We start from the raw sequence: 23765 nt of genomic DNA, 5'->3' as shown, positions 1-23765 counted from the left end.
TTTTGTTCAAAATTAAGCAGTTTCGGAACAGATTTTATTGCTACACGTTTTTTGCCCAAAACTTCGAGAAAAATTGCATGGCACGAGCCAATAGAGATGCTGACGTCTTCAGCCACTTCTGTAATAGTGATTAAATGCTTTTTCATCACCATTTGTTTCACTTCTTCAACGCTTCCATCAGTTATTGACATGCTGAGGCGTCGAGAGAGAGGTTCGTCATCGGTTTTTTTTCGGCCATCTAGGAACAGCTTGTACCAGTTATAAACATTTTTTTGCTCAAAGCAAATTCACCATATGCCGTTGTCAGCATTTCAAGTGTTTTTTAGCACTGTATTCCATTTTTTACACAAAATTTTATGCAAATTCTTTGTTCCATTTTTTTTTGTCAGCAGAATATCGCACAGCACACAAAGCAGGTCCAAGGCTTCTGTCTCATAAAAAACAAAAACGTGCAACGGCTAAAACTGTGAATGTATATTAAGGACATGTGTACCAACATAGCAAAAAAAAATCAAATATTGTATGTACCCGTAGTCGGCCCAATTACAAAAGTCACTTTACTTTTTGAACACACCTAGTACGTCGGCTGCAGTTAAGTTATATAATAATAATAGTATAATTTTTAGGTGTTGCTTAAACCTAAGATTACTATTGATTGCTATTCCTAAGGTTTTCGTATGGTCAACTAAACCAATTTTAGAATTGCCTATAGAGATTTAAACGTTGCTTTTAAGGAAATCCTCATTATTCTTGTCCACAAAAATCATAAAATGAGTTGTTCCAGGATTAACTTTCAATTTGTGTTTTTTAGAAACAACAGTATTTATAAATCCTCATTGATAAATTTAATAGCCTCGAAAAATCTTCCGTATCAAAAAAAAAATCAACAAATAAATTTCTATATTTTACATTATCGCAGTCGAAAACGACAAAGAGTCTTGAGACTTAAAAAAGTGTCACATTTTGCCAGCTGTCAATTTAACCGTTCTAGATTAACTTTTTCCATTTCATCTTCGCTGTAAGAGCGGAGATCCCTTTATTGAGAAGCGAATTTGAGACACATTGTATAATTGATACCTAATATGCAGTGTCCTTGCTGCTGCAGCAAACAAAGCTGTGCCAGCAATAAACACCTGTGTTTTGATTGATTAATTTTAAATTGTATTCCCTTTGATTAATAAAGTCGCATTACTATTATTATTGTTATTATTATTATTATTATTATTATTATGTCCTGACGTTTGGAGTGCCTTGAAAATGAAAAGTCTCGTCCGAAACTCATCCGCCAACTCACCGTGACTCTGAACATGGTGAGGACCTCAAAGTACCCCTTGACGTTGTCGTTAACTATGACGCAAGGCGGCGACGCGACGTTTCTCAGTGCCCTCATCGAGATCAGAGCCACTAACCCCACGGAAGTCATTACCGTCAGGTTCTTGATGTCGCTGTTGGTTTGCACGCTCAAAATATCCCACGGTCCGCGCCAACCGTTCACGCAAACAAACGCGAAACACACAGTGTACGTTCTGCTCACCACGTAAAACAGGATCCGATTCCTGTTGGGATGAAAACGCGCTTCGAGCACCGTCTGAAACGTGAGAAAGAAGAGATGCCCGATCGTCCCTATTACGATCGAAACGGTCGAACTCAGCAATTTGTCGCTGGGAAAGACGTAGATGTCCATGAGGGTCCAAACGCTACGCCAGTAACCGACAACGCATGGGCACACCACCAAGGAGGAGAACAGAAGATCCAAGACGGTGATCAGCGTGTAGTAAGTGGTGTTACTGCCCTGCCAGGTTTCTGGCAGACCGGCTGTGCTACCACGCATTCTCGTTGCTGTTTCGTTGAGCAAATTTGCACATCGCCGCCGCCCCCGCGTCTCGGTCGAAGTATTCACGACGGTTTTAAAGGATTTGTTTTCAGGAACTAAATCGACTGGTTCGCGAGATCGGCGATCGTGGCCGTGCGGGTGCCCCAGGTGGGGCGGTGGTCACGTGAACGCCACTGCTTTATTCAATTTAGTCCTAATGGGCGCTCTTTAAGCGCGTCACGAAATGCTGGTTACGCTAATACAGGGTGTGCTGCGCTGCACCGTCGGTGCATCTTTTACGTACTACCGCCATAAGCGAAACCCCGGTAATTGTACAAAGTTCGAAACAGCGATATTAAGGGGGTTAAAGTAAATTACTAAGGTACCAATATGATTTTTTTTATCAATTTAAGGAAAAGGCTTGTAAAATAATTTCTACTTCCTTCTGTAAAATACCTAAATATACACTGGTCTAGCGTGCCGGAAGTGTCACTTTACCACGTGACTTTATTGTCCTGGGGGCAACACCACAACACCGAATGTTCAAAGTATCGAAAATCCCGAACGATCTTCGGTTTCGTTTCTTTTCGCGACGAGTGTCAAATAGAAAAGAACAAATATAATATAACTGTTTCGTTTAAATGGCGTGAGTTTTATATCGAAATAAGGGGACTTTGTAATTTGACAGTCGATACAGGTATAATCCGAATACGAATTAGCAAAATGTTGATTGTTTGAAAGGACAGGACGTACAGGACGTTAATTTTATCGAAGGGCATTGCAACCCACATTTACACGAATATTTGTGACTATTTTTTTGAATATTTTCGTCAAGTTAGTGCCTTTGTACTTGAAAATGTCCTGATCCTATAGGTGAATATATCTGCCCTTTCAGTCTCAATACAATCCCAAAGTTTTGTGTGGATGTTCTACTAGAGTCAGAGTTTGTAATTCTGCCTTGGGCCTTACTCCAAATTGTTTCAAGAATTCTTTCTTGTTCGCATTGAACTTTCTGATCTCAAATCCACCAAATTCTAAAACCTTAAGGACGCCTTGACGTATATGAATTACCTCTTCAATCGACGAATCTCCTAATATCAAATCATAAACGTACACGTTCTTGCCAATCACCTTTGAAATCTCTGGTTGTTCGTAATTTTGAGCCAGTTCCTGCCGCTAAAAATGGACTTGAGGTTAATCCAAAAGTCACAGTGTTTAAATTGTAGATCTTCACTTCTTCACTTTTTCCCTCCAAAATATCCTTTGTAGATGACATTGCTCTTCCGTGGGTACTTTTTGGTGATATCTGGGCAAAAAGCTACGGGTTGTCTAAACCTCAACAGAATTGAAATTGAATTCTTGGCCCCGAAAATTGCAAATCGTTGACTTGTGAAGAAAATTTCATCATTCAAAGCCTTAAGATAGCTCAGGAACAAGATGAATTTGTGAACGTAAAAGACGTGGGTAACGCGGAAAACCGTACCGCTTACTCTTTTTCTTTAATAAGACGAAAGACGGGTAGGTGAATTGTTGTTGTCCATGCCAAGTGTAAAAGAAGTTATTGTTGTGCGCTGTGTAAGTTTAAGTGAAAATATAGTCTTATATTTTATATTTATAATTTGTTTTGAATTAGTATGGTCATTTAATTTCACCAGAACCATATAACATCCACAAAACATTAATCTGTCTGGAGATGCAGCTAGTTGAGGCCATTTTTCACTTAATAAACATCAATGCCGTTTCTTCTAGTAGTACCCACATATAAAACAAAGTCAGATGCAAAGTACTTATAAGCTTACTAACTCTTAACTTATCTGATCCTTAGTATAACAGCTATGGGAAAACACCAAATTGGTGAGTGGTGAAATTAAGTAACCAAAAATAAATGGATCTAAAGCTTGTACTAATTGTAGCTTCATCTGATATTTACAAAAAAAACATTCCATGAGGTAAATAACATCAACTATTTTACATCTTTTTCAATCCATTTCCAAATAATTAACACAAAATAAGATGTTGCAAGATTCGAATACTTAAAAACTCACCACCACTCAGATTTTCTACCTGACCTACTCTACAATTGTTTGCCCTAGAGGGCCATATTTGATCACGTGATTTGGATTGCTTAATACTCGGCAAAACTAACCTTAGTATTCTGTTATACCGGCTCCTAACTAAGGAATTTTATATAGTTGTTTAAAAAGAGTTTGCGATTTTAAAAAAAGGAAGAAAAACTACTTCTTGTTGTAAGCGTTTTCAAGCAAGCTACTGATTCTAATTCTAGTTTCGAAAGGGCGCACAATAGATCCTCTGGTTTACAATTGCCAACAGGCTAAAATTTAACTGGAATGAATCTTGAATTGCTTATACTATATTTAAATTAATTTGATTTGCTTGTTTTATACAAATTGTTGCTCCCTCTTCCGGCAGAATTTAACTTCTTTTATGTAATTAAAGGTAAAGTCTGTTCATAGATATAAAAAAGTGACCAATTGCTTTTGAATGGGATTACTAAAGGGTGGTCATTACCATACAATGCAACAAGATTATTACCTAAAGTTTCGGTATTTAAATTCAGGTAAAATTGTGGTCCGTAAAAGAAAATAATTTTATACCTATCTATTATTATCTTGATTCGGGTTTAAAGGCCGTCGTCGGTTGGAATTACTTCCTAACGTTTCGCTAGCACGAGTGGCGAGCTTCTTCAGAGGTCCTTCCATCTCCGATGTTAGACGTAGACTGACGATTTCTCCTGCGCAGGTTGTATTTATGCCGATTGGTGGTGGGCGGGGCTTGTTCCGGTTCGGTTGGTCTCGGGATATTGATCGGTACTGCTCGGGTGTTCCTAAGGATCGGGTTCCAGATTTGCTTTATGCTCCTTAAGTCTCGTTCCCATTGATCTCTTGGTAGTTCCGATGTAGACCTTTCCGCATGAACACGGAATGCGGCAGACTCCTGCAGCTGAAAGTGAGTCCCTCTTGTCCTTCGCTGACCTGATGGTCTGCTGGATCTTCTTTGTAGGCTTAAAGATTGTTTTGATGTCGTGTCTTTTCAATACTCTGCCAATCCTGTCGGTGACACTCGGAATATACGGCAGATATGCGTGGGAGGTGGAGGGTCGTTGTTCGGTATCCCGTGATCTTGATGATCTTGAGTTCATTGATCTCTCGATCTCCCTGTTGCTGTAGCCATTTGCCTCGAACGCAGTTTTCAGGTGTTCAAGTTCCATCTGGAGGTTCTCCGGTTCGCAAATCCTTCGGGCTCGTTCTGTCAGGGTTCTGATAACCCCACACTTTTGACTTGGGTGATGGTTGGATAGAGCATGCAGGTATCTGTAAGTATGGGTTGGTTTTCTGTACACTGTGTGGCCCAGCTTGTTACCTCGCTTCCTCACTAGTACGTCTAAGAATGCAAGTTGTTGGTCATTTTCAGTCTCCATAGTAAACTGGATGCTGGGATCCTGACTGTTGAGATGCTGCAGAAAGTTGTTGAGCTTGTCCATACCATGTTTCCAAATCACGAAGGTGTCATCCACGTACCGGAACCACGTTGCTGGCTTGTACTCTGAGGTCTCGATCGCTTTTTCCTCAAAGTGTTCCATAAATAAGTTGGCTATAACCGGACTTAATGGACTTCCCATTGCCACTCCGTCCACCTGTCCGTAGAAGTTTCCCTTCCACAGAAAATAGCTACCGGTCAGACATACTTCAAAAAGTTTGCAAATATCGACAGGAAATTTCCTGTTCACCAGGTCCAAGCAACTCTTCAGAGGTACTTTGGTAAACAGTGAGACAACGTCGAAGCTCACAAGGATGTCGTTTTGTTCAATATTGATATCTTGAATCTTGCGTACGAAGTCGGTGCAGTCCTTGATGTAACTGGTGACGTGTCCTACGTGTGGTTGGAGCAGCGATGCCAAGTGTTTAGCCAAGTAATACGTTGGTGATCCGGGTGCGCTAACTATTGGTCTTAACGGGACATCTACTTTGTATATCTTAGGTAGTCCATAGAGCCTTGGTGGAACAGTCTCCGTCCTCAAAATGCGCTTCTTGATTTCTTCTGACAGTGATGATGACTTGGTGAGCCGGTTGGTAAGACGTAGTCTAGCTTGCGTCGGATCCTTTTTCAGGGGTTTGTAGCTTCCCGGATCCAAGAGTTCCTCAATCTTCCTTTCGTAGTCCTCGGTCTTCAGAAGAACGGTTGCGTTTCCTTTGTCTGCTGGGAGTATGATGATACCCTCATCCGTGTTCAGGCTACGCAGTGCCAGCCCTCCACTTCTCGTCAGGTTAAACTTGGGTGGTTTTGCCTTCCTGAGGATGTTGGCTATCTCGATTCGTATCTCTTCGGCATCTTGGTCCGGTAGGTTCTTGATGGCTGCTTCCGTGCTGGAGATGATCTCTTCAATCGGAATGTGACGGGGAGTGATTGCGAAGTTCCCTCCTTTGGTTAGCACTGTTCTCTCGACCTCCGTGAGTACTCTGTCCGTCAAATTGACCACGAGTGGCTCACTGTCTGGGCTTGCTGTTTTGGGCGCTTGTTTTTTCGCAAACTTCTCGTACTTCCTTATCTGTTGCTCCTTTGTGCGGTCCAGTTCGTTCCTCATGTTGGAATGTGAGATTGCATCCATTCTCTCCCAATTCTGTTGTTCGATCTTGTTGCCCAGTGTCAAGTGCAGGGCAAGAAGTTCCTCGTCCGTCTTCGCAAGGCTACGACGAGTGTGGTGAATTCGTTCCCGGAGAAAAGCTTTCTCAGTCCTGACGTAGATCCTGTTTGCCTTCGCTGATCGGAGAATTCGTTTCTGTCTAAGGAATGCTGGTATGATGTTGGTGTCCCGGCAGCGGCACAGAAACGCTAAAGTGGCGAGTAAGTGCGCCTTTTGCTTCCTTATTTTGTCCAGTCGTTGATACTGTCCAACATCGGAGATGGAAGGACCTCTGAAGAAGCTCGCCACTCATGCTAGCGAAACGTTAGGAAGTAATTCCAACCGACGACGGCCTTTAAACCCGAATCAAGATAATAGCTTATCAACGGGCCGCGAAAGCCTTAACAAATTTATCATACCTATCTGTGTTTAATATTCTTTGGTTTGGTATACTATCTCAGGAGATGCTCCCGCCCAAATTTAGAAAACACTATTCTATTGAGACTAAGGAAGTTATAAACAATGTTTATTTGACTCTCATTGAACGTGGTGTCAGCAAGCAAGCATCTTTAGAAGAAACGGCCACATTTACGAAAATTCAAACATGAACTCTATGGAAAATTGTGAATAATCAATCCCATTTCAGCGAGGAAAAAAAGAAGAGATGACATTTTCTCGAGTGTAGATGAAAGTGATCAAGAGATAATACGGAGTAAAATTTACCAGTTATACAAGGAACAAAGCGTGCCTACATTAGATATCTTAATCAGGAGGCATGAAAAAGATTAAACCGGTGTTAAATGTGGCAGAACTACCTTATGGAAGTGTATTCAACACATGAGTTTTAGATTTTTAAAAAACTAAATTAAAAAAGTTAAAAAAGTATCTAGAAAAAATTAGGATTTACAGAGAATAACAAAGGCCAATTATTTACTTGGAGGAAACCTAGTTCGACACTTATGATATCCCGGAAAAGGATTGGGTTGACTCAACTGATAAGTGTAAAACAAACGCGCCATCAAAAAAAGGTAAAAGAATAACTATTTTGCATGCTGGCTCTAAAGATGGTTGGATTCCAAATGGACTTTCTCTGTCTGCGAAAAATATTAAAGATTCTTCTCTGGATTACCATGAAGACACCACCGCTGATTTATTTGAAAGTTGGTTTAAAAACAAACTAGTTCCAAACATTTCTCCTAATAGCGTCATTATAATGGACAATGTAAGTTATCACAGTAGACAGTTAACTAAAACCCTTTCCGCATGTGACACAAAAGCAACAATCCAAAACTACATGTATAATAACCACATTTATTTTCACGAAGATTATACCAAAAAGCAATTAATTGAGGTTCTACAAAGCTTGAACCGACCTACAAAAGGAATATGTCTGTGATAATTATGCAAACAATCTAGGGCATACAGTTTTAAGGCTTGCACCTTACCACTGTTAATAGTGTAGTGTATATTTAATCCCATTGAACATGTTTGGCACCAACTGAAATCTGCCATTCGTCGTAACAATGTTTTTCCCCGTGTTAACTCCAATGTCCTCAAACTTATAGAAATCGAAGCTTTTAACATCTCTCCACAAAGTTGGGCAAATTCTGTTAAACATATAGAAAAAGCAGAACAATCGTATATCCGTATTGTAAATAATATAGAACAAATAATAATTAGAACAGGCGATTATAGCAATAGTGATACTGATATGTTATGTGAATAATTTGAAGTAATTTAAGTAGGTAATAAAAATAATTTGTAATTTTATTTTAGATTTAAACATAAATACATAAATAAATAAATAAATATTGTTTAGTATCTTTCCTAACAAAACCCCAAATAATTAAATTCTAAGCAAAGTACGGACCTGTTCGGCCATATTTCATTCTTCCAGCTTGCCCTGGTCTTTCCTTAATTCGTATCAGTTAGTCACTTTCTTATATCTATGAACAGACCATATCTGCGATTTGCCAGCGACATTCGATTGCATAAGTGTCGGTTTAATTTTTTTAATTACATTTTCTTTAAAAATCCAATTGGCGTTTTATTTTTAGTCTAAACCGATTATCGTAAAGCCAGTTATGTAGAAAATTATTCGCGCCTCACATTGTCTCTTTTTAAACTAACGTGAAGTAGTATAGGGCGATGACTGGCGTGTTTCCTGCGGTAGATTTCGGTAGTTGGACTATTAATTCTCTTCCTATAGTGCTTTCACAGACAAATTTCTTGAGTTACTGAAGGCAATAAAACTACTTCTTAGAAAAGAGGTTGGCAATAAAAAATAAAAATAATAATAATTAAAAAGAAGATATAAAAAATATTACTTTATTTTTCAAAGAAACTTCCACGGGCTACCGTAATACTATTTACAAAATTTCTGCATTCCTCCTGCATTGGGTTTATAAATAAATCAAACTTGCTGACGTTTCGCCAATCATCCTATGACTCCTTTCGAGCTTAACTGAAACTGGCTCCCATTCTACTCCGTACCTGCTTATATATTCTTTGAGGAGGGCGGAGCTAAAACGGGGCATTAATATTGTTTCTGATGATCGATTCACATATCGCTGAAAAGTAAAGCCCTGAGTCGCGGTTATGATCGTTTGGTTTCGTATAGATTTCTATACATTCTTGAATTGCATGCAGGAATTTCAGTTTTTTTCAGGTTTCATGATTGTGTTCGCCAACAATTTTGCACAAGTGGTAAATCTAATTTCACGTTATACTTCTTAAGACCTTTTGATATGTGGTGTTTCAAACACAAGAAAGGAGCGCTGAATGTAAAGTGTTTTAATTCTGGGTTCAGTGACTCGGTCTGAGAGAGCTTTACGGCTCTGTAAACAAAAGAGTCGATAACCAATGATTTTTGTGCAGATGGTGATGTGATATTGCTCGCTGAGGTACGATATGTATGCAAAAAATTACTAAAATTCATAAAATGAAACTATTTATTTCTGTATATATATTTCCGTTAGGTCTGATTTTCTATTAATAAGAATAATTGAAGATTATTATTAGTTTTTATTTCATGATAGAGCGTACGTTAGAGTGTATAAAGTTTAAATCGCTAAGAAAATCTTGGCGGGATTCTCGACCATGAGGCCAAATAACAAAAGTATTCTCAACATAGAGTTTCAATCACTTTGGTTTTAAGTGGAAGGCGTTGACGGCTTTCTTCTCAAAAGCTTCCATAAATATATTCGCGCGTTTGTTCATAAATTTGATCCTTACGAGAAAAATATGTTTCGGACCAGCATTTTTCAATTAAGATAAGATGGTTTGGTTCCACATTTAATTGTTCAATGAAGTGAAACGGCAGCAAGGTCCATTTATCAACAACCGATGCAGAAGGAATCCGGAAGATCTGTTAATAGTGTTGTTTACACAACCTGCCTACGAAAATCATACTTTAAGTTTGGAGAGTAAATGCTTTAAATATTTTCACTTTAAGTTGCATGAATCTAATCATTCAAGGGGATTTGGTCAACTTTTGATACTCCAAGTGGTTGGCATGGTGTTTATTAGAGATAATCCATTTTTTAGAACCACTCTATACCTCACGCAATACTTATATTTTGTATAATTTTAAGGATAGGAGCAATGTGATGGTCAGATCACAACAATTTGTCAAATGTATTTCAACTTTAACCGTATTGCTGACATGTGTGACATTAACTTTGACTTACTGTACACTGTTGTTTCTAAATATACTGAAGAACGCCTACAGGGTAGTTTTTTTATTACTATGATTTTCATTTTTGGCCAGATAATAAATTACATTAGGCGTTTTGCCATTTGGTTTTATAGTTTTATTTTACATTATATCTGTAATTGGAGTATACCTATTGAAAATAAAGCATTATTATTATTATTATTATTATTATTATTATTATTATTATTATTATTATTATTATTATTATTAAAAATTATGAATTTCGAAATCGAGTGTACTTGTCTTTGGTGACTTGATAGGGCCCCGTTTATCCTCGTGCACACGTCGTTATACTAACTGTCCAACGAACATTTCAACTATTATTGCAACTTCAAATGTTGAATTTTGGTTAGTTTTGGTTAGTTTATTAATTAGAATTTTTTCACTTTTGGACAGCACAGTTTTACTAATCCGTCCGAATGCTATAGCATAGGTACATTTTAACCCATTGGAAATCCCTCCGTTCTAGAAAAATGCCCTGCGGATGCTCGGGATTCGCGATTGGCCCAAACTTTAAAAATGTGGATAGCATTTTGAAATCCATATATGTAAAACTTCTGGATTATATTTGGAATCCACGTGTGGCGTTCTTTTGAAGTCGATTATTATTCTTTTAAGAAATATTAAAGAACGAAATATGTAAATATGACATAATTAATCAGTACTTACCACAAGCGAATTGCAAGCTACAATAAATTGTTTGTAGAATTGTTTGGTTAGGGTGTTGAGGTTTAACCAAAACTATATGAAATTTAGTTTTTGCTAAGTAACGATTCTTCTTATTCTGTGCAGCATTACCATTACCATTATCCAATGTACATAAAAAATTACCTCTGATACATTGCGAATGAATTTTGTATCATTTTATATTATACCCGACAGTGGGTTATCCAAAAGATATCCGCTCCAGAAGGTGTAGAAAAATGATGATCCAATGAACATCCAGAGAATTTCTCGGGCCATATGGATAATGTATGGGTGTCATGTGCTATCTGGGATATAGAACACGACTAAGACCACAAAGATTTACATTTCATTAATGATTTATAACTCTCTCGCATTCAGAAACAGAGAATAGCAGCAGAAATGTCTTTAGACGAAACTTTCCGAGGAAAATTAAATACATTAAATAATAAAATTAAAGCAAAATTTAAAAACCCCAAATATAAGGACGCATTTCTATCATCCTATTATGTTCACAAATAATCATTTTAGCACCCTTCGTACCACAAGTAATGTAAATTTACGACTGCAGTTAGCACCCCTTTTTATTGCAGTCATTGGAAACCAAAAAATTCCCAAAAAAAAACGAAAATTTGGCGATGCCGATTTTATTTCTTTTTTTTAAAGAGATAAAAAAAATAAATCTCACTCTCTCATTGTCACTTTTTACAAAATAGCCTTGAGAGATTTACAGATTAAGTATGAAGTTTCGTTTCTGCGAAATCGTACCAAAAAGTATCATCAACGTAGCGTTTGCATAATTTTGGTTTTAGATGTAACGTGTCGAGAGTTTCTTTGTCAAAGGCTTCCGTAAATATACTCGCGAAGACTGACAAACATTTTGAAATTAGAAGATTTGTAAATAGTATTAGTATTAAAGAAAGAAAGAGAGAGAGAGAAGCCTATTGATCAGCAAGTTTGATTTATAAACAACCCACGCAGGAGGAACGTAGATGATTTGTAAACAGTATCAAAGTCAGTTTGTTGAAGTTGTTTTGACAAATAAATTTGTTTAGCTACCATTTCTGCTTTTTTTTATTTATAATGTTAGCCTCTAGTACACCAAAACCCAAAACCATTTTTTGTGATTTAGACAATGTAAAGTCATTTTGTCTCGAACATCGCTGTGTTCATAAAAAAAACTATTTACATGGCGCAGTTTTTTCACGGACCATATGAAAAAATAAAGTTGATGATGATTTCGCCGAAACAAAACGTCGTACGAGTCGCTTGTATTTTTTTATATCCCTTTAAATAAAACCAGAAAAAAATAATTTGCAGATTTCAGATTTGTTTGCCTATCTTTGGCGTATTAACCTCTAAATTTTGCAACATGATAGATATCTTTGTCACACTGTATAGTGCGTAGCACTAAGTAAAAAAACAAGAAAATTTTATAAATTAATATTTACCACAGCACACAAAGTATAAAACGAAAGACAAAATTATCGTGGAACAAACTATATTTGGCGACAAAAAACCATATTACAATTTCCGCATTGGTTTTCAAGAGTACGGGTGAGCTTTCAGCGGAGCGACATTTAAATTCAAAACGAGATTCTGGTCTTTTTTGAACAATCGCAAAGCGGAGCTGTCCATTCCAAAGACGTTCATGGTGACCGTGAATGATCTTTCCTCCCGCGCAAATCTTTCGGGTCTTCGGAAATCTTTCCGCGTGGGATTGTAGAATTGCCAGCAGGCGGTCGCCATCAAGTTTATTTCAGCCGGATTTTGGGGCACGAATTGTCGAAAATGATCTCCGATCCGAACTTCGGAACTCATCTCACCGTATTGAGATTTTGTTCCTATTTCTCGATTTCTAGGCGAATGTCTTATGATATCCTGAATATTTCTAGGGTAAGACTCGCGCTGACGATGTCGGGGATAAAACGCTTCAGATTTTGTACTTCCGAAAGTAATTCTAAAGGGGCGTGGATCGTTGTGGCGTTCAAATCTCTTCGGCTGTGAGGCGACGAGTTGTTCTGCCGTTCGATTAAGATTGGCAGTATCCGTTTCTTTTGGAATCCTTCGATTTCTGGCAGTTGCAACGGCGCCGATGGTTACCTGCAACAAAAAATATGTAAACCATATGCTCTAATATAGAGGACGCGATATTATTAATCCTTCCTAGAGCAACACGTGGTATAGGTCAGTACACGAGACATGGTCATAACTTAATGAACATAACATAATAACATAATAAATCGAGCAATAAACCAAGAAAAAGTTGATTTATCAGCGTTTATCGGTGCAGGGAGTTAATTTTATATGTGGGAAATCAAAAATATATATTTTTTAAAAGAAACACCCCGTATATTAAGACATTAATAGATTTCCTTGTATCACCCATTTTTGCGTTAAAAATGCCCCGTGTTTAGTATTTTTGACGCCGTTTTGTACTAACACCGACTCTGTTTCATCTCCTCTTTTGTTATGGGGTTTTATACACCTGGTCTTTAACATATCCGCACATAAAATAGTCCAACTTCAAAAGTAACATTCGTCGAACCAAAAGAATCGTTTATACGAATACGAATCTATTGGAAATACAAGTGCAAAAACTGCATCTGACGCTCAGTATCGCCAGGATGCAAATGCTGAACACTCATAAACTTGTATGGATGGTATTTGGTTTTTTTTAATTCTTTGGGCAGTCGATTTTGGTACCCCTACTGCTTGTCTTATGTGTTTGCAAGGTAATGGCGGCATTGCTTCTATGTAACCTAAACATTTGTTTCTATTTTCTCCCTATTCTCTTTCAGATAATTTTTAGGACGTGATTAAATAAAGAATCCGTGCCTAACTAGATTTATTTTCAAACTAGCAAATATATTTAGCTATTTATATTTAGGTTGTCGTCTCTCTGGATATTTAATATAAGCAAAACATACCAACATATCAGATTTCATACACTGTCATTATTATACGAAATTAATTAAAATGAAATAAATCCAGAAAGAACAAACAGCCAACTATCTACTTAACATTATAATAACATAATATTTATTTATCTTTTCGTCCTCTTTCTTCGAAGTTAAGTAAACAGTCTCTTGTATAGTAATCACTGCTTAGAGGTATCTTATTTCTAGTTGATTTGGTTGACTTCATAGTGCTACAAATAAAGTAAAAAATGAAAAAAAAATTGCTTCATAACTAAAAAATGTTTAGAGAAAGTAAAAAACAAGGTACGCCACTGGATTTTAAGGCAAGAAATCCTATATGAACGTTGTAGATACGGTTGTGGTCCCAAAATCGATAGTTTTGGATTTCACCCTGTATCTCAAAAACCAAGAGGTCTATGGTAATCCGACGACATCTTTAATTTCACAAAAAAGTAGCACAGTGTCGCGTAAGCCGCAACTTTCATTCTTAAAAAATAATCTGTCTTTCGTTCTTTTCATAAACAACACTTCCAATTCGAGTAAAACGATGCATTAAATTCTCAAGAGTTCTTTTAAAGGGCCGCCATCAATCGGATACTCTTGCTTTTAAATTCTCATAGCTAATATTGGTTGAGTTGCAAGTTAAACAACTAACAACAAATTGAAAAGTTTCAAATAATTATTTATTTGCATAGCTAACTTACATTTGTATGGGCAACCTTCATTTGCATGGCAAAGTTGGATTTGCATGACCAACTTAGATTTACACTAAAAGTCGCGACCTGGAAACTTTATTTATAATTCAATAAGAAAGGTATAATTTTTAAGTTAATTATTGGCTTCTTGCAATATTTTCTCATAATTTGACAAATTTAATAAAAGTGAAAGAGCTTTAAATGGCATAATTAATGAAAGTATAATACACGAAAACTATTTTTTTCCATTTTGACTCACCCTGTATAAATGATTCCAACTAACTCTAAGACAAGACAACAATTAAATAAAAAATATAAAAGTTTCGTTTCTTCGCATGCTATTTTCATTGGTAGTACAGGACTTCTCTTAACGAAATTGAAATAAAAGTGTTAATCCCAGTGGGGTCACAGAGGATAATCTAATTGTTCTTTATAGTAAAATTGATTGCATGCCACTGTTTGTATGTTTTCAATTTTGTTCAGGTTATTTAAAATTCACTTTTTTGCCTTTCCTAGTGTTTTGTCCGCGCGGAAACAGACTTTTTTCCGCAGCTGGCACAGCAAGAAGTCGCAAAAAATTACTCAAGACTTGATCAAAAGATTTTTGATTACTTAACTTAACGGACCCTACCTCGCTTTTGATCTTCCTTCCGGAGGGGCCGGCCCGTACTGCGTCCTTTGTGCCTCGGGTGGTAAGGAAATTTGTTGATCAGCACGCGGATGACTTGATGCGTTCAACGGCACTTTTGGAACCACACGATGAGAGCGACCGATTTAGCGCTTCAGCGTGATTTTTAATAAATAAATAAAAATGATTTCCGTACATTTTAATAGACCACTTAAACTCCACGTTTTCCGTAATAACAAGTAGCTTATTTCAACATCAACATTTAACATTGGGAAAAATGTGTCTCGATTCATGAGATTTGTTTTATTTAATTAGAAAATGATCGCCACCTTTTTGGAAACAATCTCGTGGGCTGCTTAAATAACCCTTGATCGTAACTTTCGGTTTTCATCATACCCCATACGAAAAAATTCAAAGAGGATAAATCAGAAGAGCACACTGGCCTAGGAAAGGAGCCGTCTTGACCACCATATATCCATTTTTCCGTAAAATGGTGGTGCAGCTATCGTCGAACTTGTAAAGTGTAATGTGCAAGACATCTATCTAACTGGAACCATCTGCTTTGCTCTATTAATAAGAGGCACGTCATCAAAGAGTGCTTTAACATCACTTTTTAAAAAACTATGGAATAATGGACCAGCATTCCTGAAGGAGGCAGAAAATATGGACCGACAGTGAGTTGTCGCAAAAGGCTATCCAAATATTAATGCTGAAAGCTTCAATTTATATGTACTTTGGCAATTAAGGTATAAGATTGATATTCAGCTTTTGCCACTTTACTATTATGGCTACGTACAGTCCTGCCTGTTATAATGCCATCATGTGTTAGAGTTTGGATTAATTGTGTCAGGGGTGGTGAGATTTCAGATTACAAAAAAAATAAATAGTGAGAACTGTTATTATGAACTGTTAAAGTCCTATACCGGGTGTCCCAGTGAGGGCAATGAGGTACGGTATTGGGAAAACGGATGATACTAGAAATTTAAAAAAAAAACATATAAAGTAAATCGGCCAAGAGAAAATACTGGAAATAATTTTTGAGGGTTTTAAATGGTCACGAGAGGGCGTAATTGCCATCTTCTGGATTCCTCCTGCGTCGGTTGATTATAAATCAAACTCGCTGATCTTGGATTCTTCGGAGCTAAACTGAAACTGGCTCGTATTCTACTCTGCACCTGTATATTGTTTGAGTGAGACGTAGCTAAACGGATGACTGAGTCGGATTTTTCGTTAACAGAAGAATTGATTACATGCTGGAATTTTAGTTTTATCGAATAAGATTTGATGTCCGGTTTCGTAAGGGTGTTCGCCATCTACTGATGATTTTATTTTTCGTAAAGTTGTATAGTAAATCTCTATTTCAGTCTCATTGATATTTTTCGTCCGGTTTCTTCAGTGTGAACTCCTGGTATCGCAAACGTCTTTGACGAATCGAAGATGTTGAGAGATTTTTGGATGAGTAGTAAAACTGACTTTGACGTTATATCTCTTAAGAACTTTTGATAATATGTGGTTTGTTTCGAATGCAAGGAAGGAACTCCTAATATATTTCATGTAGAAATTATTAGAGAGAAGAGCAGATGTAAGGTGTTTTAATTCTGGGTTCAGTGACTTGGTCTGAGATAGATTGCGGCTCTGTAAACAAAAGAGTTGATAGCCGATGATTTTCGGGCCGGATGTTGAAATGACAATGCATTAGGTATAGGTCTGTGGGCCTAAGTTCTCTGTAAACAGAATAACCCAATGTTAGGTATGATTTTCTATTGATAAGAATATATAAGGGAGCTTAAATGACTAAGAAAATCTCGGAAGGATTCTTGACCATAATGCCAAATAACAAAAGTATTATTAATGTAGCGTTTCCATAATTTTGGTTTTAGATGGAAGTTGTCGAGAGCCTTTTTCTCAAAGGCTTCCATAAATTAATATATTCGCAATGACTGGTGATAATGGAGAAACCATAGTTTTTCCAGACGTTTGTTCAGAAATTTCAATATTAGAAATATATTCCACACAACCATTTTAAGATCTATACCTAATGCATTGTCACATCAACATCCGGTTTCGTTGTAGATTCTCGGATTTTTATATATGTTGATAGTTTCCGGAACAGGAACTTTAAGCAGTAATGATTTTTAATTGTTCAATGAATGAAAGGAATTAAGTACGAAACTATCAGTAACTATCTGTAAAGGGTTTTAATCTGAGAGCTAGATATTTTGCTAGATTGTGACAGGCTTTTTCACAAATTTTGGTAGAGAACAAGCTTTAATAACAGATTTAAGGTTGCGTTCTATAGATGATGTAGGACATCAAATCTTATACGATGAAACTAAAATTCTTGCATGTAATTAATTCTTGGACCAACAAAAAATCTGAGAATCTATAGAAATCTATAAGCAGCCAAACAAGCGCGACTCAAGATTTTAGCTTTCACCAATATGGGAATCAATCATGTTGGTGGTTGGGTTTTATTTTGAGACAACGAATTGCCCACCGAATTTATGAATGAGGTCTTACAGGAAGTAGGTACCTAGCCATTCTTGAGGAAGACATTTCAAAATTATAATATATATATATATATATATATATATATATATATATATATATATATATATATATATATATATATATATATATATATATATATATATATATATGATGACACTATACTCCGGGATATCATCCGTTCGCTCGTTGAACTCCGACTGGAATCCTGCATCCCACTGGAATCCTGCAAATCCTGCATCCGACTGGAATCCTGCAGACGTTTCGCCAAAATCTCACTTGGCATCTTCAATGCTCGCGCTCCGAAAACACTTCGAACACTGGCTGTAAAGGTCTCCTTCCCGTAAAGGTGTATGATATTCTCACGTATTGATTCACGGATGGAAAAATGTGATAACACTATATTCCGGGATATCATCCGTTCGCTCGTTGAACTCCGACTGGAATCCTGCATCCGACTGGAATCCTGCAAATCCTGCATCCGACTGGAATCCTGCAGACGTTTCGCCAAAATCTCACTTGGCATCTTCAATGCTCGCGCTCCGAGTGTTCGAAGTGTTTTCTTCGGAGCGCTCCGAAAACACTTCGAACACTTCCATTATTACAGAAAATTAATTAAAATAAAATACAGAAAGAACAAATGGATAGGTAATAAAAAAATAATTAAAAACTGACAGTCTCGTAAAGAGTTATAGCCTATTTACTACTATCTACTTAACATTACAATAACATAATATTTATCATATCAATAAGACATTATTAAGTAGTAAGCACTAACTAAGTAATGAGTCTCTTATATATATAATAATATAATAACTGCTTAGATGTATCTTATTTTTAGTTGATTTAGTTGATTTACCATGATGGCCCACTGGTACAAATAAAGTTCAAAATGAAAAAAATTGAGTTTTGAGTTTAATTTTATACTAATATATATTTTTGAAAAGCTGGAATTATTTCCAAGCAATATAAAAATAATATATAGCAAGTTTCATTTAAAATAATATATGTTTGCTTCATAACAAAAAAACGGTCAGCGCAAGTAAAAAACAAACGACGCCACTTGATTCTATAGAAAAAATCCTATAGGAACGTTTTTCAAATTCTTCAACAACTCATAAGGCAACGGAGATGGTCCCAAAATCGATTGTTTGGGATTTCACCTTATAACTCAAATACCAAAAAAATAGCACAATGTCGCGTAAACCGGGACTCTCTATCTATAAAAATAACTGAAATACCCCCTAAAACTGACCATAATGGGATACCCATTATGGACAAAAAAAATTAGTAAAAAATGCTATACTATAGATGAAATTGCGACTCCTCCGAGCTCTTGCCTTAATTCACTTATTAAATTTTAACATATTTATTTTCCTTTTGTCTTCCTTTTTATGTAGATACGTACCAAGAGTTTGTAATTGACGTAAAAAGTCGATGGAAATAAAAATTTGCCAAATTGTCCAAATTTGCAATTTCATTTAGTTAGTTGTTTAAAAGAAAAAAATAAAGTCGTACTTACCGCGAACATAATTAACACGAACGACATTCCACAAATTGCGGAGTACCACCGAAACTTTAACACATTTCGTTGAAGTTTGCAGTCTTTGTACAATCCAAAATCCGCAGTGGTCACGATCATTTTTCTGGTGGATTCGCTTAGCACAGCTGATCGCTTATTACGTTGGGACACACGCACGCTACAAACGACTCGTGGTAAATGTAGTGCATAGGAAAAATATCCCAAATACGCAATTACACGGTTTGAGTGATTTTAAACAATATACATCTAGGAAAACGGTTGCCACTTTCACTGAAATGGTAATTATTGGAGAAAAGACACACCTATATGTGTCGGATGAATTAAACCGATTTAAAACTTTCGTACTAAAAGTTAATATTTATTATTCTGATAAGAATAAAAAACAAATCAACGAGAAGAAAAAGGAAAATTTTGGCTTTCATTTATTGCTCTTTGACACCAAGAATTTATCCTGAAATATTCTGCAGAAAAATGCTCTAACAAAAGTTTTTTTTTAAGAAAAAATGTCTATTACCGTCACCTCGTAATAAAAAACAAAAAAATATATTCATATAATATTTCATTCGAGTCCGTGCACCGCCCATACAAGCTTCTCTCAAGTGGCTTCTCCTTCGCCCAAAATAGAATGTGATATTCTCGTGATGCATTCGACTTCACTTTGTTATTTACTTACTTTGTAGAATTCATATATCCAATGTTTTTCAAACTGTTTAAACAAGTTTCTTTTGAAACTCGTCAAACAATTGCATCTGACCATTTTACAGCTACCTCTTTCAATGCAGCTCTGCGATCTTGTTTGATAATTTTCTAGATATTTCCATTAATATGGAATAATGTGATAATATTCCTTAGTGTGGCTTGAGGTATGGTGAATTTTTTTGCAATTTTGTGCCCAGAAATTTCGCATATCGTTCGATAACGCCTTTCAGCGAACCATTTTTCCAACAAACTGACTTAAAGCGCTAAATTGACCACTAGACAACCATGTGATAATTTTTATATAAAACTGATGATTTTTTTGTTATTTCTTAATGTAGTAACTGAAATAATAACAAATATTGTTGATTAGTGGTACATAGCATCAAATTATCCTAGTTGTTTTTGTTTGAGTTATATTAAATAATTAAAAATGAGTTCAGATACTCAACATTGTATTAATATATGGACTGGGCTCGTATTTTATTTCAATTTTCTTACTACAAAATCTGGACCGGTTTGATTTATTGGTCCAAAAAATGCCTACAAGCAGATAAAAACGTTAACAGCACGAACACAATACCGAATTGCTATTCTCCAGAACTTTCAACCGCCGAACAATGATTTAAAGGGGAATACCTTAACATCGAATTTTTTAAAGCAACGGGGAACTTGTTTTTTTATTGAGAATATTCCTGCATATCTATTTACAAAAGTTTTGACTGAAATATGTTATGAAAAGCATTAAAATATATTAGGTAAAATCACATGATTTTTATATTTGAAAAATCAGAAAGTTACCCATTATCAAAAAAATGAAAATTTATTGTTTATATTTGATCGTCTTATACCTAACGGGATAGTTATTTTATTTTAATTTTATTATTTACTTATTATTATTATGACTCGATAATAACAGTCACAACTGCCTGTCATATTTGGCAGTTTGTATCAAAAAATTTCATTTTGGAAGGGTTGCTTTTAATTTGTTGAAAATTGTTATTTCTATAAGGGTGAAGAAATTTTCCAAATATCGACATGAAAACTTGGAAACTGCTCTCCAATAGGTACTCGCGCATGATTAGGGCCTTGTGTGCAGGTGCGCCTTCCTATTGAAACCAATATTGTCCAACTTTTACAAGCGGTAAGTTGTCTAAAGCTTTCTGAATGTTTAACCCACATTTCTAGATATCCGGTATCCTGCAGGATTGTCGCTTTCCCATTAATGAGTAATTCGTCATTTAAAAATTGGGGAAAGTGAAGAAAGAAAGAAAGGATTTTTTAGTTATCTGAGCAGCACGTTATTAACCTATAAATTTTGTAACTTTTTTCTAATTTAATGATCATTGTATCCCTGATGGTTCCCAATATCCCCATGAGAGACATCCTTATCTTTGGAGAAACTGCATACGATGTCACATTTTTTAATAATTTATTTGCTTATTTATTTTTTATACATTAGCCTTTCTCGACGATGGGTGCATTTGAAGGCTTTCTTTGAAATCGGCTAATTAAAATAAATTAATTAAGCAGTTTGATCCGTATTTCTTTAAATTCTGATGTGCCAAGAATAAATTAGCTGTCGGCTGTAGAAAACTGAAAAAGAAACATTTTTTTTAAATAAAGTCCTTATAAAAAAATCTCAAAAAGAAACCTATATTTTAAATTTTTTTTCTACTCCCGTCTGTAAAACACCTAATTACCCACTGACCTAGCGTGCAGGAAGCGTCACTTTACCACGTCAGTTTCGTTTCCCATGAATCCGAGCCACTTCCGTACATTTCCGGGATTTACCGCACGGGTTTGGCAGCAATCGGATGTTTTCGGAGATTTTTCCACTCTTTGAATTTTGAGATTTTTCAATTCTGACGGTCATGTATTCGTGTTTTGCGAAAATGTACGCAAAAACTGACGGGCGTAGAAGAAGTATAGTATGCAACACGTTCCGTAAACTTTTTAACTCACTCGCCTGTTAAATACTCGCTCCGCTCGTGTCAAATAAAGTCGCGAGTCAAATGCGGTTTACCGCACCTGTTGCATAATATACTATTATGTCAATTTTGACAGGTAAAGTAAATGTTTGAAGCTTTCGTAAGTTGATTTGTACAAGCTATGCCCATATGATCATCAAAAGTTGCCAAACCTGTGATTAATAAAGTGTTCTCATATGACACGAACTTTAGTGGATGATACCGTATATAGAAGGTGTCCCAATAATTAAAATTTAACAATAACTATTTTAACTCAACCTAGACACACCCTGCACTTGGAAATTGTTTTTTTTTACAAAATTTTTACAAAAAAAAAATTACGAAATTTGTCACAGGCCCATTATATTAATTGATCAATTAGAAAATATACAAATTTTTCAACAAAATTGTTAATGGCATTTATGTAACACAGGTGGTCACTCTGCACGTGAATGAGCTAACATGACTGTTACTCTTTTTTTGCCATTTAAAATTATCTACTTTAAAAATGTTTAGCGCTCAGAATGCGTATTTGTTTTCTCACTCAGTAGTTTTATCTGTTTCAAGAACTTAGCACTACTCACTGGTTATAATTACACTTTTGGAGTGGAATATGTGGAATATTCTCTCAAAATGGCTCCAACCAAAGTTTGTGCCCCATGACTGTAATTTGCAATTAAAAACATCATAAGTCATAACCACCAAAACTTTTATAAATAGTGGAGAAAAAATTACATGGTACGCAAAATAAATATTTTATTGTCAATTACAATATCACCTAATTTACTCAAAATGCAACAGTAAAGTTGTTAGTCTCAAGATACTTCTATTAATCAATACATATATGCGTTGTCACTTTAGAACATAAGGACTACCTAATGCCTAATGTCAGATATTGCTACCTGCAACAACTAGACCTTTTGTTAGAGATTAAGGACCGTTTTACTTCCACCTGAAAAATGAAACTATCAAACAAAATTGTGTACTACATAAATGTAGAAATACCTTTGGGCCTCCGGCCATTTTAGTTCTTATGGCCCATCTTAAATCGTCACGACTAACTTGCCCAGGAATTTTGGATTTCTTCCACTCCGACTTATAATAATGATACAGAGCTACTGGATCTGACTTATTAATGGAAACTTTTGCAGTCGATGGTCGAATAACTAAATAAGAAAGAAAATTCAAACAAGTCTTTATTTTGCCTTTTAGTTACTCACAAGCCACCTTGGATCTGGAATCTGATTTTGAACCTCTTGATGCACATGACAAAGTTGCAGTCCTAGATGTCCCACTATTAGCAGCAGTTTTTGTTAACTCAGGGTTGCACTCATTATGCATATCTTTAACATGAATACAATGTGCAGGATGAGTGGCTTTTTGTTTCTTTAATATGTGTACCGAGATTTGCTTGTCCTTTGCTTCTACATCTTTTGCTTTATTTGCATCTATAACCTGGGTCTTTGGCTGACAAATATGTTTGTCACTGTGGCTGCTCTCAGAACATTCGCAATAATCACTGTTGTCATCATTGCAATATCTGGCTTCTTTTAAAGAGTCCGATTTACCCACGCTACTTCTAGTGGCGTTTAAAGATTGTTCCCCTAGGAATCGTATGTCGTATTTTATTAACTTTTTTAAATCTGCAATATAGCATAACCTTAGTTTCTGACGTGAACAAAATATTACCAATTACCTACCGATGATAAAATCTTTTAATTGTTGAGCGTTAATGTTGGTGTAACCTAATTCATTTAAATATGTCAGAACTTCTCTTGGGTCGATTTTTTGAGACATTCTTATTCGAACAAAAAAATTTAAAGTAACGAACATGAACAGATAACCAAAATTTTTATCAAAGAATAACTTTCCGTCAGTCAAAAATGGGGATAGAACTTTTGACAAAACGCCATGGTCTTTTATACGACCTTGGACCACGGAGAGCCGTAA

General features: G+C 36.0%; 3 protein-coding genes across 3 annotated transcripts in view; all 3 read right to left on the bottom strand.

The window, feature by feature from the left end:
* Window positions 1–1961, bottom strand: part of LOC132704106 (uncharacterized) — a 33584-nt gene extending 31623 nt beyond the window's left edge. Inside the window, exon 1 of the mRNA XM_060673885.1 lies at window positions 1295–1961. Coding sequence (XP_060529868.1) covers window positions 1295–1831 — 537 coding nt within the window. The 5' untranslated portion in view covers window positions 1832–1961. The remainder of the gene's footprint in view (window positions 1–1294) is intronic.
* A 10391-nt stretch (window positions 1962–12352) lies between these two features.
* Window positions 12353–19304, bottom strand: LOC132703865 (uncharacterized). Its single transcript, XM_060673380.1, has 2 exons — window positions 19129–19304; window positions 12353–12957 (listed from the first exon to the last, which is right to left on the bottom strand). The coding sequence occupies exons 1-2, from the start codon at window positions 19246–19248 to the stop codon at window positions 12400–12402; spliced, it is 678 nt and encodes a 225-aa protein (XP_060529363.1). The 5' UTR covers window positions 19249–19304; the 3' UTR covers window positions 12353–12399.
* A 3258-nt stretch (window positions 19305–22562) lies between these two features.
* LOC132703656 (uncharacterized) lies at window positions 22563–23675 on the bottom strand. The gene is made up of 4 exons (XM_060673038.1): window positions 23516–23675; window positions 23036–23458; window positions 22821–22981; window positions 22563–22767 (listed from the first exon to the last, which is right to left on the bottom strand). Exons 1-4 carry the CDS (start codon window positions 23646–23648, stop codon window positions 22714–22716), a joined length of 771 nt encoding a protein of 256 aa, XP_060529021.1. The 5' UTR covers window positions 23649–23675; the 3' UTR covers window positions 22563–22713.
* Between the last annotated feature and the right edge of the window lie 90 nt (window positions 23676–23765).

The sequence above is a fragment of the Cylas formicarius genome, unplaced genomic scaffold (genome assembly GCF_029955315.1).
Source record: "Cylas formicarius isolate icCylForm1 unplaced genomic scaffold, icCylForm1.1 PGA_scaffold_6__28_contigs__length_40554024, whole genome shotgun sequence".
Lineage (NCBI taxonomy): Eukaryota > Metazoa > Arthropoda > Insecta > Coleoptera > Brentidae > Cylas > Cylas formicarius.
This window is presented reverse-complemented; position numbering and strand designations above follow the sequence as displayed.